This window comes from Sphaeramia orbicularis, chromosome 15 (assembly GCF_902148855.1).
Source record: "Sphaeramia orbicularis chromosome 15, fSphaOr1.1, whole genome shotgun sequence".
Taxonomy (NCBI): Eukaryota; Metazoa; Chordata; class Actinopteri; order Kurtiformes; family Apogonidae; genus Sphaeramia; species Sphaeramia orbicularis.
The window spans coordinates 42,854,755-42,871,592 of NC_043971.1; the positions used below are offsets into that span (position 1 = coordinate 42,854,755).

At 35.9% G+C, this 16,838-nt stretch overlaps 1 protein-coding gene across 1 annotated transcript in view; it reads left to right on the forward strand.

Annotated features, from left to right (window-relative positions):
* The window catches only part of plcb1 (phospholipase C beta 1), a 72,688-nt gene extending 56,516 nt beyond the window's left edge, over positions 1-16,172 (forward strand). The window contains exons 25-32 of the mRNA XM_030156818.1: positions 3,215-3,268; positions 3,987-4,164; positions 7,254-7,386; positions 11,172-11,248; positions 12,103-12,192; positions 12,338-12,395; positions 12,516-12,602; positions 15,083-16,172. Of these exons, the coding sequence (XP_030012678.1) occupies positions 3,215-3,268; positions 3,987-4,164; positions 7,254-7,386; positions 11,172-11,248; positions 12,103-12,192; positions 12,338-12,395; positions 12,516-12,602; positions 15,083-15,235 (830 nt within the window). The 3' untranslated portion in view covers positions 15,236-16,172. The remainder of the gene's footprint in view (positions 1-3,214; positions 3,269-3,986; positions 4,165-7,253; positions 7,387-11,171; positions 11,249-12,102; positions 12,193-12,337; positions 12,396-12,515; positions 12,603-15,082) is intronic.
* The last annotated feature ends 666 nt before the right edge of the window (positions 16,173-16,838 follow it).

The window sequence follows — 16,838 nt, forward strand, 5'->3', positions numbered from 1 at the left end:
TACTCAACACTGTAAAACACATAAAAACTGTCCCAACTATACTCAGTGCCAATGAAAACGCAACACTTGAATGTGTTTTATTGTTCCTGAGCTGCATCAATATGTTTAAGTTTCACCTGTATAAGATAATCCCAGACAATTTCTTAACAACCTGGGACGGGCTGAGCTATTGTCACGCTTGAATGAACTTGTCTGCATTCATAAGACTTGTTTTTCTCATTGCTCAACAATGAACTGCTCAACTTAAGGAATTGTGGTCAGTTAAGGAGTGGTCATGTTCTGTATATAAAGGCAAGCTGAAAAGCAGGAAAATCATTTGCAATAACTCAGCGATGCCTAGACTGACACGTGACCAAAGATGCCATGCTATGGGGCTCCTGGAGGCCGGAATCTCTGCTCGGCAGGTGGCGCGCCATTTTGGATGCAATGTGTCCACCATAGTCAGGATGCAACAGAGGCATGAAGAAACTGGCTCAACTGCAGACGGACCTCGCCCTGGACGAGCACGTGTTACCACGCCACAGCAGGATCGCTACATTGAGCTGCAGCATCTCCAGGACCGCTTTGTGACTTTTGGTTTTGGGGGTCCTTGAGTTTCTTTCTTTATCCTTATTTTTTGTCAACAAATTTGGATGTGATTTTTTTATTTTTACTGTATAGAAACGGCCTATGATTAATTCCAAAGAGCTTATGGAATAAAAATCCTCATCGATTTAAAATAATGTAAGAATCTTCAAGTGTTGCGTTTTCATTGGCACTGAGTATAGTTTGTCCCAATGCATGCTGGGAAAGTCCCCCCAGCTGTTCCTCACGTCACAATATTATGGGGTAGATTTTATTATATTATTTTAAGTAGCAATTGCTACTGTTAACAAATAAGTAGACTTTAACCAGTCAGAACAGATTTCACTGGCTAACTATTTCTGTTGATTAAAATGTAACTGATTTCCATAGTTTGTATTCACCAACCCCCAAAACCCTCTTTCACAGTGCACGTGTCTTAGAAGTAGTGTAGTGACGACAGAAATAGTGACTATATCACCAATTTTCAAACTAATAAGGAGCATATATTCACTTCTTAGTGTTCTCTTTAATGTAATTCCATTTACTGAACCGATTAAAGCATAGAGTGGTTCATTCTCCTGTTGTATGTGGGCGCTGTCAAAAAACTGTTTTCCTTATACGATCAGTGTCGTTTCTTCTTATGTCCTTTAATACATTCAAGTCAATAAATCAAAACAAAACATGTGCCACGTGGTATTTGCAAGAGTAAAGACAAGCAAAAGCACAAACTGAAATTGGCTCCTACAGTATAGTAAAATAAAACCTATACAGTTAATTAGCTCTGGGCACATCTAATTTGTTCATACACACACACATACACGAACCGCTGGCTATCGTTTCCAAGCTGCAGTTCCCTAACACTGTCCCTGTTTATTAAGACAACAACCAAACAAAACACAGACTGACCAAGAAATGAACAGCTCAGTGGTTAGAGACTCACAAACAGACACAGACAAATAGAACTAGGCTGCTGCAAACCCCATTGTCACTTAAAATCAGTGTAATCTGCTGACATCTAACAGAGGAAATAAAGTTTACTTGATTGCTTTTCCTACAATCCACTCTCAGGGCATTATTGTTTTCCTGTTTTCCTGAGCATAAGCGTAGATCTACTTCAACTTCCCATCTGAGTTGTAAACATGGAGGCTTTGACATGAGAAGGAAGAGCAAGGTCATTGTGTAATTTACAAAATGAGTACAACATCAGTAACAAGAAAAGATGAACTCAGAGGCCTGGGCCCAGTATGAAACCACTGCTCAACTGGGACTGGGTCTCAGTATCCATTCATAAGTCAGAGTTCTCAAAATACATAGATGAAGTTAGTGTCTTTTTTTTTTTTTTCTTTCAGTTTTTAATGGTAAATGGTCGGCACTTACACTGTAAGCCCAGAATTTGTATTTACTAAAATGCTTTAATTATATTATACTTAAATGATTTAAGTTTTATGACATTACTATAAAATGTTCAGTATATTCTACTACTAATTTGTAGACATAGTTGAAAGTACGAAAAAGTTTAAGTTGAATGGAATTAAATCACTAAGTTTCAGTCATGACCACACCTTTTTATCTCTGCATTGCATTGTGGGTATTGGGCATGTTGTTGAAAATGTGTTATTTTTTTATGTGCAGGGGTTCAGCAGGGTTGTGGTGTTAGTGTTAATTTGGATTTAATGTGTGAATGGCAGTGTTTATTGGCCTTTTTGTGTTTGTTTTTGTATTTTTTTGGAGCTGCACCATGAGTGAGAGCCATAGGCCGAATAATGGAGTTACTGTTCATCTATGATTGTTCTTGTGTAGTGGAAATCTTAGAGCGTTGATAAATTAAAAGCACTTTTTGTGTTGGCAAATTACATTAAGATAACTTCCTGCCCAACTTTCATCTATGCTACAATATATTAAGTTGAAAAATTAGACAAAGCCATTTATATTGCAAAAGATTTTAATTTAAATCAACTTGAAAATTAATAAAATGAACTGATGATATTAAGTCTAATGATTATACAAAGCAACTGACATTTCAACAAATTTTAAGTTAAATGAACTTGGCATTTAGTGTGTTGTACTTAAAATAGCAATTCCATTCAAATCAAGCATTTAAATTTAATACACTCTAGTTTTCATTACTCATTACTTAAATTTTTTAAGGCAACAAGTTACCTGAGATTTTTTAAGTAAACTCAACTTATCCGGTCTTACAGTGTATACAGCGCTTTTCCACACTTTTCTAGTGTCCAAAGCGCTTCACAAATGTAAATGTTAATTTGTTAATTTGTTAATTTATTTGCACAAAATAAAACAGCAATAGAAAAAGCGACAACATTCAAACAAGTAACAAAATTGTGCAGGAGAGGTTAGAAGCCAAAAAGAAGGCTTATATGTATACCTCCCCCGAAATGAACAATACACACAAAAAAAAATAAATTAAAAAATACAATATAACTGACATAATAAACTAAAGTAAAAACAATAAAAATGTAATCCACATTACAAATCATCAAATACAAATCGAGTGATACACAGCCTTACATTTTTTCATGAATTAAAGTCCTTTTCAGATGCTTTTTAAACAATGATAAAGTAGATGTTGATTGAAGTTCAGGAATGTCGATTATCTCCTTTTATCTCCTTTATGTTTTGTTTTTTTCAGATGCAGCTAAGTCAGCGCCAAAGAGTGAAGATCTGGTTTTAAGTGTTTTAATCGGTCAGTAATTACCAGTGCTTTTTTTTTTTTACTAGTGCTGAATCTAAAACTTGCCATTTGACTTACATTACTGCCAGATGTTTCTGTTACATTTAACACATTCAAGTTGTGCAATTACAGTTAAAATACTAGATTCATGGCTTGCACATTAGTCCCAATCATACAATAAGTGGCAACATAGTAGACCAGAAATATTCACAAAACCACACCCTGTTGTTCCACCATAGTGTGTGGGCTGCGTAACACGTTTTTGGAACCAGTGGTTTTCTTAGTTGCTTCAGTCTTGTTAATACATATCATAAGCCACAAAAATATCTGTTTATATATTTTTGAGCTCTTAAAAAAGGCTAAGATGTACTACTTTATATGTATTTGGAGGATTCAGCTGAGATAGATAAGGATCAGGATCAGGATAAACTTTATTGTCCCATACAGGAAATTTGTTTTGGACAACAGTGCTACACATTGCGGACACACACATACGATCACAAAACAACTCAGTCACAAACTCTTGAAGTCAGCATAATCACAATTATGTATTACACCTAGTCCATTTATTGCATTCTTCTCTCCAAGATATAATAAATATAGAAAAAGACAAGTTGTTACGTCTTTTAAGGTCATATCAGTACACACATAACATATAAACCTGTGTTCAGAAAAATCTATGTATGAATCTGTGTTAATTCTTAAGTTGTCTAATGGTATGTATGAGCAGATGTCCCAGGGTACACCATAGAGAGTCTGCAGCAGTCCAAGGTCTACCAGAAGGAGCAGAGACGTCAGTTTAAAGAGCTGAAGGACCTAGTGAGGAGACACCAGAAGAAAACCTCAGAGCTCCTCCGAGAGTTCAACAACAAGTACAAGAAGATGGCAAGACAGTGCAGCAAAAGCAGGTTTACCCCGTCACGCAAAAACACACATTTTAGAGTAGAGAATAAAGTCTGTGTGCGTTAAGAACATCCAACACCACAGCACGTACACCCCCAAAGACAATTAAAATATTTACTGACTTACAAGTTTTATTTAAGGGTCAAAACACAGTATTCAAAATCTCTCTGACAGGACATTTTAGCAACAATTTGAGAGATTAGTGTTGCTAAATGACCCACATTTTTACTTTTAAATTCATTTTGGCTTTATTTGGACCATAAGGCATTATCCAAAACAAGGAGCTACTTTATATTGAAGTAAATGTTGGAATGGCAATCAATTAAAGTTTGCTCTCTGACGGAACATTGCTGTGTTTTGACCCTTAAGTAACCACATGTCAAATGCAGTGTTGTATAAAGTACTGGAAAGTCACACTTCAGTAGAAGTACAGGTATCCTACTAAACAGTCACTCTGGTGGAAGTTCAAGTCACCAACTGACAGACTACTCAAGTTAAAGTCCTTAAGTATCTAGTATTTACTGTACTTAAGTATATCAAGTAATCTACAATTAAATGTACTCAAGTAATAGAAGCAAAAGTGCAAGGAAGGCAGTCAGAATTCTGAATATTACGCTGCTCCTCACATCAATAGACTGCTGACAGGTTGAGTGTGCACTGTCATTTGTACTTGTCAGCTAAAATTTGCTTAGAGGTCTTATTTCTGTCTTTGTGCATAAGAAATCAATCTAAGTGAATTCCCAAAGGAACTTTGTGTTGGTAAATGCAAGTTATGCAAATTTACAGGATTTCAGTTCTGTTGCAACATGTTGATGGTCATATGAACTATGTTTTCAGCTCAAAAATGTCCAATTTCATCACAATTAATGCTATATTTTCATGTCACAAATGGCCGAGTTATATTTTAACTGAATTTACCTGAAAAACAAATATTCTGTTCTTTTAGATTCCTCAGTTTTTCTTACAAGATTTTATACTACATATCACATGTTTTATTCTTACAGGTTGCAATATGGAGTATGGTGCTGATCCATCCTGCTTATGTTACGCCAATACATACATTAAGAATGTCACACCTCACTTTTTAAATCAACAGTTTTCTAATAATAAGCATTTTTAAAAAGAAATAACAAGTCTATATTGTTATTTACTCTTTAGTATGATGATAAACTATACAATAAATAATTATGATCCTAGTTTTTGCACAGGGATCTTTTGTGGAAACTGTGACATGGCTGCCGAGCATCAGTATGATGGGATCTGTAACAACCATGTCACATCCGTCCACTGCCACATTAGTGTTTTTGTGTCGGCTGTTATTGTTTTAGATCCACAATACTAACATTTATGAAGAGGAGAATTAGCAATAGAAAGTATATAAGTTTATTACTAATAAAGTACTGGTACTGACCAGAGCATCATGGGTAATGTCACATCCGGCCACCAGCAAAAGTTTTCACATACACGTGCTATTCAAAATCCAATATTTCTGACAATATAGCTTCCACTGTCAAATAATATCAGTAGTCTGTGCACAAATGTATTAGCATTATTTCAACACAGTTCTATGCATTTCTTACAACTTTTTTTTTTTACAAAAATGGCCACTCATTTTACACCCTAAGTAAATTTTAGCCATTGTTCATTACGCGATCAGGCCCAATGGTAAATCAGCTTCCTGACTTTGTTGCAGTCACCGGGAATCTCAGCGGTGAAAACAACAAATTTCCATTTTGTAATGAGTAACAATACTGTGCATTAAAAATGTATTGAAGCAGAAATATGCAATTTAGTTAGGAAATGTAATGAAGTAAAAGTGAAAGTAAACAGAATAAAAAATACTCAGCAAAGTACAAATTCTCCCAAAACATACTTGAGTACAGTAATGAAGAATTATTACTTTGTTACTCTACAACACTGGTCAAATGTTAAATCCAAACAACAAACATTACAAACAGCTTCATTATAAGACACTGCACACACAAAAATATACAGTGAGATGGCAAAGTTACAGTGGATCTTCGCAGTACGAGTGCACCGAGCTGCTGCTCTTGAGAATTTTTGTGTCGAAATATGAGTGTAAATCTGCCGTACGAGCAGGTGCTTCTGCCAACAGGTGCAGCCTTCACAGGCTCCCTTCACATTCAGGAGCACCAGCTTTCAGATGAAGGAGGAGAGTAGAAAATTCCCAGACGAGGTCAGTGTAGTTGAGGAGGCTATATCTACAAGTAAATTAGAAGAAGTGTTGGCAATGTGGACAGAGGTTTCTGGTTTTGTTGAATAAAATCATCCATATAAATTAAGATGAGGTCGTACTTCTCCTTTATTTAATGACAATGGTCTGGCACATTTTCTGAACATTTTAAAAAGCAGAACAAAGCAGATTTCTCTGGATAGATGTATTAATGAAATGACCTGTGAGTGCAGACAGTGATGAAAGTGAGGTCAGAAAGAACAATTTAAATGAAAAGAGAAAACACCAGAAATTCTACTACCTGATGTTTTGAGATTCTCCTTCCAGAGAATAACCCTCCTCCTCCTCCTCCTCCTCCTCCTCCTCCCCATTCTTCCTCGCGCACAAAATAAAACCAGTTTATTTGTTTTTATCATTTTTATTTTCTTTCTAACTGCATTTTGCTGTTTAAAAACCCCTAAAAAATTTTTTTGGGTGGTTTTTGGGGAGGTATTGTGATCACTTTGCTTTGTGTGTTTGCATGTTTTTTTGTTAGCAAGATAACTCAAAAACTTATGGACGGATTTTCATGAAATTTTCATGAAATGTAGATACTGGCACAAGGAAGAAATGATTAAATTTTTGTGGTGATCGGGGGGGGTTGCAAATCTGTCTTGGCGGAGGTCTGCGCTCTCCAAGTGCTTTTCTTGTTATATTTCAGTTCATTTCAGCTGGGAAAATTGATTCGTAAAATGAGTAAATCACAAAACGAGCACAGTCATGGAACGAATTAAACTCATCCTGCGAGCTTCCACTGTATTATTATCTCTCTGGTACTTACTACTAGTTTATAATTTCCTAGCCTTTTATGTATTAGATGTGTATATTTATTTGTGTTTGTTTTTCATGCATGTGCATCAGAAACTCATGTTCGGACAGCGAGAAAGACGAGCGCCTCCAGCAGCTGAGAGATGAGCAGCAGCAGCAGCTTCTGACTCTGAGGCAGGAACAGTACTACAGTCAGAAATACCTACAGAGAGAACATATTAAAATGGTAAAACAAACTGAAAAACAAACACACTTCTACTTCTAATGCTGACCCTGATTCTGAACCCAAGTGGATGTCTCTGGATTTATTACATAACTGATCTCAAGTTATGTATTAGATCACAGGTGTCAAACATGCGGCCCGGGGGCCAAATCCAGCCCGCCAAGGGCTCCAGTCCGGCCCTTGGGATGAATTTGTGAAATGCAAAAATTGCACTGAAGATATTAACAATCCTTTTAGTTCAGGTTCCACATTCAAACCAATCTCAAGTGGGTCAAATCAGTAAAATACTATCATAATAAACTATAAATAATGACAACTCCAAATTTTTCTCTGAGTAAATGGAAATATTTTCATGTATTTACACTGAAACAAAGTATAATTTCGCAAAAAATGTGAATAATCTGAACAAATATGAACAACCTGAAACATTTTAAGAGAAGTCAGTACAATGTTAACAATATTCTGCCTGTTACTAAATGTTTTGTGTATTTGTAGATCCACTGTGATCTGTAAGTTATAATGTACATGTGTAAATGATAAACTGAGGCAGAATATTGTTAAAATTACACTTATTTTTTCAGTTTGTTCATATTATTCACATTGTCGGAAAGGATAGTTTCTAGATGTAAACCTTTTCCCAATGTAAATTTACTTTTTTTGCTCTTAAACATAGAGGAAAGTTTGGAGTTGACATTATTTATATGTTATTATGTTATTATTTTAATGGTTCAGCCCACTGCAGATCAAATTTAGCTGAATGTGGCCCCTGAACTAAAATGAGTTTGACACCCCTGTATTAGATGCCCTGATATTAATGTTTTTCTAAATAAGTGCAATGATAAGACCCACAAAAAATGCTGTCACTGTCACAGAACATGACCGTACATTAGAGTTTACACTCTACTCTGTATGTGCATTTTCTCTTCTATACCTTACCTTGTCAATCCCCGGCGCCACCTTATTGAAGAGCTCCTCTGCAAGATAGTCAACATCCAGCGGCCCCCCAGTGACTGCTGCTGTCTGATTATATATGAGAATGAGTGAATGAGGTACAGTGTAGGTAGATAGTTTTCTACAGGATGTCCCAAAAAAATGTATACACACTTTAACCCTTTCATGCATGAATTATGTGAACCTTAGTTGAGATTTTTTTCCTGAGTGTTTTTATTCCTGTTTAGGCATGAAAAAAACAATGCAATTGAATTTTTTTAATAAACCTGTTTTTTATGAAGGTAGATTTGTTTCTTTGTTGCTTTAAGTAAAAAAATTCAATTAAAAAAAGGGTTTGAATGCAAAAAAAAATTTACGATCCAAAAAATTGCATTTGAACACTTTTTTTCTTTGAAGTGTTTTTTTTTTTGTTTTTTTTTGTTTTTATGAAAATATTTTTTTTTTGGTTAAAGCAATAAAGAAACAAATCTACCCTCATAATTTTTTGTGGAGTTCCAAAAATGTCCACTCCGCTGGACACCATGTGTTTAATTTTTGAATATCAGAAAGTGATATACAAAATCAAAACATTTTTAATGCAGCTAATCTGAGGTTTTCTCACATTTTATCATATGCGCAATTTTTTATTAGCAATTGATTTACACTCAAACATGTCACTGCAGATCAGGTTTATCAAGAGCAGCAAAGTTATAGTAATGGTATGAATGTCAGTGTATGGGATGATGCATAGGTGTCCACTGAGTTAACTCATATTGAACTAAAACAACAAAGCCCATGAATATATTAGAGAACAGATGTAGAATAGCTGTCCACTGTAGTGACCAATATGCATGAAAGGGTTAAATAATTGTAAAGTAGGTGTTTTTTAAATTCACTTAATTTTAGAAATATAATAGAATTTACAAACATCATTTTATTGTTTTGTCACCGCCTGTTCTCAAACTGACGTCCGTTCTGGTCCAGACACTGTTGACAACGCCAAGCAATGGAATCACACACATCACCAAACAATTCCCTTGGTATTTACGGGAATTCACGTTCAATGGCTGCTCTCAATTCAGCAACTGTTGCAGGTCTCATAGCGTAGACTTAGCCTGTTAGGTATCCCCATAAAAAAAGTCTTTTGTGAGGTCTGGTGAACTTACCAAACAGGTGGATTGGATGGAGGGGTTTCGTTGAATACCCTCTGCGTTCTCCAGACCTCACACCACTAGACTTTTTTTATGGGAATACCTAAAAGACAAAGCTATGAGACCTGCAACAGTCACTGAATTGAGAGCAGCCATTGAACGTGAATGTACACAAATACCAAGGGAGCTGTTTGGTGATGTGTGCGATTCCATTGCTTGGTGTTGTCAGCAGTGTCTGGACCAGAACGGACGTCAGTTTTAGAACAGGTGGTGACAAAACAATAAAATGATGTTTGTAAATTCTAATACATTTTGAAAATTAAATGAATTTTAATAAAAACCTACTTTACAATTATTTAAAGTGTGTATACATTTTTTTGGGACACCTTGTATATACAGTTGGGTTTATCATCCAACAGCTTTAGTTCTGACAGGAAACTGAAGCTGTTAAATCACCAAACTCCTTTAACAACAACAGTCATTTTACTTCACATAACACTTAATTTGCTTGTTTACCCATAGTTCGATCACCTAGTTTGTTTGCGTCATAAGCCTGTTTCATAGAAGACATTTTGATTATTAAAAGCAGGAAGAGCAGAGGTGTTACAGATAAAGTTAATGACCGCTCTGGTTCGTTTTGTGGCTCCAGGCGATGCCAGTGAACGTACATCAAAGAACTCATAGTGTCATAAACTGAAACTCTATGTAATATTGTTTGATTGACACAAAATTTCCCTGCAATAGAGCAGCATTTTATATTAAAAACAGTTCAGTTCAGCTACTGTCAAACAACTTATATTGATAAAACATCAACAACATCACTGTGCATCAGCAGAGCTACACTTCTATCATTTTAGACTGAAAATTGTTGACGAAAAGCACAAGATTTTTGCCTCTTTGTTTCTGTACTCTTTTCATATATGAACAATGTTAAGGCCTCAAACTGACACAAGTGTATGGTATTTTAAATTTAAAACTAATAACTCATGGCTGGTTATTTAGACAGTCAAAATAACACTGATGTATTAGTCTTCATGTAAGTTACTTCATTAGCCAGTAGTTTACATTACAGCTCTGTTAGCTTAGCTCTGTTTTGAGACAGAAAAGAGTCACAGCAAAACCACAAATCACCTCTGTTTTCTGTATAGTTTGTGTTGTCAATAGATCTGTTTGGACTCCAATAAACAAGGTCAGAACTGTCACAGGTTAGTCTGCATCATGGATCAACAAACAGCCAACTTAGTGAAGAGAATAACATCACATAATAACTTCATACAGTACTTATATAAGCTTCGTAAAACTCACCCATGTGGATCAAACGCTGCACCAAACTCCAAACTCTTACTTCAGAGCTGTGTCCAGTGCTGAAAACGATGGCAATGCCTCTATTTTTTTTTTTTTTTTTTGTAGCAATTTGCCACGTTTTTTTTTTTTTTTACTTCAAATGTTGTCTCTAACCAGTTCTGACTTGAAATTTTCATATTGTCAAGCTTTGTTCTGCAGTATTAGTTTTCAGTGCCACTCACTACTCCCTCTAGCGGTCACATAAATCCCCCGGCAATCCAACGCCTTCGCATCTTTGGCATAAATTTAGAACTCTTTATTCTGAGCAATGATACTTTTAGTAGAAATACTTGTTTTTAAGCAAATAAATAAATTACTTAAAGTCAATAAATGATGTCCAGGGTTGTGATTTTTGTTTTCCAGCTGACAGAACGGCTGAGTAACCTGGCTGAGGAGAGTCACAACACTCAAATGAAGAAACTCAAAGACATCTGTGACAAGTAAGGCCTAAAATGTCAAGATCTTGGTCTCACACATATAGTTCAAGTTATTATGATATTTGAAGCAAAACAAAATCTTTTTATAGCATTTATAGACTGAGTCTGTATTCTAAGGGTTAACTCAGTGTTTTTCAACCTTGGGGTCAGGACCCCATGTGGGGTCGGCTGGAAGTCAAATGGGGTCGGCTGAAATTTCTAGTAATTGTTAAAAAAAAACAAAAAACTTACTAACAAAAAATATATGGTGAGTTGACAGAGACAATCCCAAATAAATAAAACACATGACAAACTGTGAAGCTGAAACTGAAGCACTGTGGTACTGTTTATCTTTCAAATGTTCATTGTGGTCGGTTTCAGATGCTGCAGCTCTTTCATAATTCATAGTTTGAGTTCTTGTTTGTTCAGTATTAATAGTCAGCCTTTGTAAATCCTAGCTGGACTGACTGTTCATATCCTGACCAAGGAAAATAAAATTCTCACTTTGTGCAGTAATCTACACCTGGCTTTACTGCCTCTGTCCATAATAATATACATTATATAGACTAAATGTCATCTAAAATTAAGGTTTATTTGCAACATAGTATAGCAAACTATTACATGATCAAAAACAAATTAATTTTAGCAAAAAAAAAAAAAGTCCTTGTTTTGAATGTCTGGGGTCGCCAGAAATTTGTGATGTTAAAATGGGGTCATGAGCCAAAAAAGATTGGGAACCACTGGGTTAACTCCAAAACTTTTCTTTGCATGACTTGTCTCTATGAATATTTTCACCTTATAAAAGCATAATTATATATTAATCTCAAAAACCCTGAGTACTTAGTACAACAAATGTTGTTTTTTTTCTGCTGCTTTAGGGAGAAGAAAGAATTGAAGAGACAGATGGATCGAAGAAGAACCGAGAAGATCAATCAAGCGAAGACCAAAGAGAAACATCTGGCTGAGGAGTATGATCCATAAACATACGCATATTTATCCACGCAACTCAACATAAACATCTGCTCTACCTCCCACTTCATGCACCGATTCTTACAGCCTGAATTGTAAATCCTAATCCATCAGAACTCAACTCATCTGTCTGTTTCTTCTCAGGGAGAAGATTGAGATCAATAAGTCTTATGTCAATGAGGTAGTCCAGAACATAAAACGGGTGAGCAGAGGATGAAGGACTCTCCAGGATCTTTGATGTGCTTTTCTGTGGATCTAAGTACCGTGGAGATTACATAAAATGTTTCATGTCTCTTTTTTTTTTTTTTTTGTCTGCTTCCAGCTTGAGGAGACGCAGGCAAAGCGCCACGATCAGCTTGTTGACCAGTACAATGAGCTCCTGCAGGAGATACAGGACCAGAAACCCAGGGTAAAATACAAAATGCAAAGTATTTTTGGGTTTTTTCCATTCTTGACTGTTGTGTTAATGACTGTTCCATTATAATGTTCGGTGCTTTAACACAATCCATAGCAAGAAATTTGAAGCACATAGAGTTCCAAAGCTGCTGCTCCACTCCCACACAGTTTAGGATCCACACTGACGTCAACAGCAATGGGACGTCTGACTGATGCAATGTGCCCCCTGGCAGCCATATTGGAGCCTTTCAATTTGGCTGTAATGGCTAACAACAGCTGGTTGCATCTATGAATGTGCGACCCATCTGTCTGTGGCAGGTTTCTGTGAAAATTTAGACTGTTTGACTGATCATGGAAGGATCTTGCGAATTCTGTGCTTACATAATCTCACCTTCTTATCATTTTATTGTTTTACAGATGTAATTAAGCAGATTCTCAGCAGCTCCAGGCAATAAAACAATTTTTAATTTTCATATTATTCCCCTAATGAATTATACAACATTTAATCTACAATTCTGAATGGAATCGTAGTTGTCTGTGTTTGCTGTGACAGGCCTGCCTTCCAACTCAGTCTGTCACAGTTTCAGTTTATTGAATAAAGCACAGTTTGCAACATATGTCATGAAATTTATAGGTTCCTATTCACAATACCGAGCCTCTTTATAGATCTTAGCTACGTTGGTGCACAGAGTAAATTAGCTAATGTTAGCATTAATTCAGTACTGCATTATATGGTCTGATAAAAAGAAATAAAATGTGTTTATTCAAAGTTCATAATACTGTTATCAAACACAAGTGTTTGTCTTAATATTTATTAAGTTCTTGAAGCTACTTGGTGGCATTTAACATCAGTTAACGTTGTGGTCAGTGTTTTTGGTAAGTTAGCATTAGCTCGTCACGTATCATCAACGATCCTCTACTTGCAAATCATTAATTACTCACTTCCTATGTCCTACGTGGGCATGGTCAGAGAAGTCGAGAACATTGTGTAGATAAAGTAATGAAGTAATAATATAGTTTTTTGTATTTTTGGCAAGTAAGTATCATAATTTTATTTTAACCATCTTTTAATTTATTTTCCACCTTCTTTTTACCTCTGCCAGATGAAATTAGTGTTGCAAGATCTTCTGACAGTTTGTTGCAGAGAAGCCTCAAAATTTCTTCTGATCCATGTATCAAAGAAAGGTCATTTTAATGTCAAAATTCTGAGGATATGTAGCTTGAGGAAAATTGGTGTCATTTTTATTTGGGTGGCTTTGGGCTGAAATTATCTTACAAAATCTTTAAATAATTTCTTCCATTGGGATGAGTGGACTAAGATGGCCACTTACCACTTAAAGAGGATAAAGGAGAAACCTTCTGAAACAAGACACTGAAACAGGAAGTCACTCTCAAGTGAAACATCCTGTTATTAAATGTCTTTGCTTTCGCTCCTCACTCTCCACCCTCTTGTCCAAATGTGATCACTTATGTTGGTAGAAATCAAAATGGCGGTGGCCAAATTGCCAAACTCGAGGTTTCATGACATCAGTCTCCCAGCCAGTGAGTGACATCTGAGTGCTTACATCCCCATACTTTATGTCTGTGCCATCAACAGGTGCTTCGGGATACATTCAGGTACATCTAGTGAACAAAATCTATAGTCATAAGGTTTCCTCTCATTTTCTTTCATTTAAATACATAAGCCTACATTTCTTCCTTATTCATTCACAGCAGCATTTTTAATGACCATAAGCGAAAATCATATCAAGATCCCAGTGTTTTCCAGATTAAAGAAAACTCTATTTCCTTTTATTTTTTTTTAAAGGTCATATTGTTTTTGGGAACTCAGGAGCATTCTTGGACAACAGGCCTGACACTACCTAATTTTCTCATTTTTATGTTGCTTTGCAAAATTTGTTTGGCCATTTGGTGTCTATATGGAAGTGCTTTGGTTATTTAAAAGTAGCAAACAAACCACACACTGCAAAGATGCAGGCAAGAAGTCTAAAGTTTAACTAATGAACCGTCTGCTCCACACTTGTCATGAGGATACTCTTCAAAGGAGCAGAAGTATTGATCAATATGGGAAAAAAAACTGTGACTATACTTTTATGTTTATGTTTATGCATTTGACAGACGCTTTTTTCCAAAGCGACTTACAGGGGAAAACCAATCAAATCACTCAATCAATCAAATTTTATTTATATAGCGCCAGATCACAACAAAAAAGTTATCTCATGACACTTTATATATAGAGTTGGTCAAAACCAGACTAAGCCAATTTACAGAAACCCAACAGAATCCTCCAGGAGCAAACACTTGTGACTGGTGACAGTGGCGAGGAAAAACTTCCCTTTAACAGCAGAAACCTGGAGCAGACCCAGACTCCTGGAGGATGGCTATCTGCCTTGACCAGTTGGGGTTAAAGAGAGAGAGTAAAGAAAGAGAAAAAGAGAGAGACTTTTTCCATACTTCCCAGTCCTAATTCCCAGTTGTCTTCTTTTATCGTAGCTGCAGGCGGCTGTGGAGGCTGAGTTTCAGGAGAAGTTCCAGTGTTTGCCTGGAGAGATCCGGGACTTCCTGCAGGACAGGAAGTCAGTGGTTAGAGATCAGAGCAAATCCCGACCATCGACGCCTCATGAAACTCTGTCAGAGGAGGACTGAGGAGAAAGATGTGGAGAGGAAAAACAGGAAGAAATGATGGATTTTACCGGAAGTAGATACTGGAGAAAATTAACAGAAGGAAGAATCTATTTATTGATGACTGGTTATGGATAGAATACGTCAAAAATTTGAAGACTGTTACATTTCTTTTTAATGGAAGAATGCTTTAATGATTTATTTTTCAATTCCATTTGAGCATGCACTTTGCTGTACTTCAGTGTTTAATCATACACCATTTTAGTCTTATTTTCTGTCACTGTTTTACAGATGACTAAAACCCAACCCTTCTGCATGATTGATCTATCTATCTATCTATCTATCTATCTATCTATCTATCTATCTATCTATCTATCTATCTATCTATCTATCTATCTATCTATCTATCTATCTATCTATCTATCTATCTATCTATCTATCTATCTATCTCAGTTCAAAGGTCAGTAGATACAACTTGGAACAGATTAGCATTCCAGCCAAACTGTTTGTTTTTTTTGCAAAGACTAACCTTTTCTAAGCAGCCATTTTAACCTTTATCGAGTCATCCATCGTGGGGTGCATGACATCTTGTTATCTTCTCTGCACTCAGTTCAATAAACTCAGAATCAATAACCGCCATGTTAATTAAGCTTACAGACAACAGGACCACTACTGGCACTGTAGCTGTGCAAGCACCCAGAGGGGTTTAGTTTATCTGCTGTATAATTTGATCTTTTAAGAATGATTGGGAAAAAATATGTGCCCAGTGTGTTTTTTTTTTTTTAAGGTCTGGCTAGTACAGTTATTATTAACACATTCCATGAGGTGATCAAAAATAGGACTTCCCTACTCTGCCTATCAGCTCCGATCCCCAGGATATATCCACAGGTCCAGAAAAGGTCACTAAAATATTAAATAGAGTGTCCTTGTTTAAAAGGATTTTAGAAGGGTCATATTTAACCCTATAAAGCCTCAATCATTAAATCATTGAAAGAAAATTCCAGTTCTTTGAAACTGGAGCCTTTATTGGTCCTTCTGAACAACCAAAAATAATTTTTTCAAATATCAATTTCCATGTATGAGTTTCAATTTTGTATCATATTTGATACATCAAGTTTCAATGCTCAAATATTATTATTTTTGAACAAACAAAAACATAACACAAACATGTCTTACAAATTGGTCATTTCATTTCAAACTCAGTAAAGTTCTGCCTCCTTCATAAATGACAGTCTTGTAGTGTCGCTGGAAAGGCCTCTGGTGAATGAATTCCTCCCCTCTGGTGGATTATCCGTGTATTGCATGTATCTAATCAGGTTTTTCAAGAAAAAAAAATAGCACACTGATCATGTAGAGGGCTTCAAAACTCATGTATCAAATATGATACATTTGGCATTATAGGGTTAACTAAAAATGATTTTCCATACGAGGTGTCAGAACAAATTTTTGCCTTTCTACATTTGTGTAAACCACAGATAATAACACCTGCAAATTTGTTTTAGTCATTGAAGGATGCGCTCACCTTTCCTCAACATGCAGGAAAGGATGTTCAAACTTCAGGACTCCAGAGACTGGAGATGTCATCCCAAGATTTAAGCTTTAAGGAAATAAAATGCTTTGGTTAGGG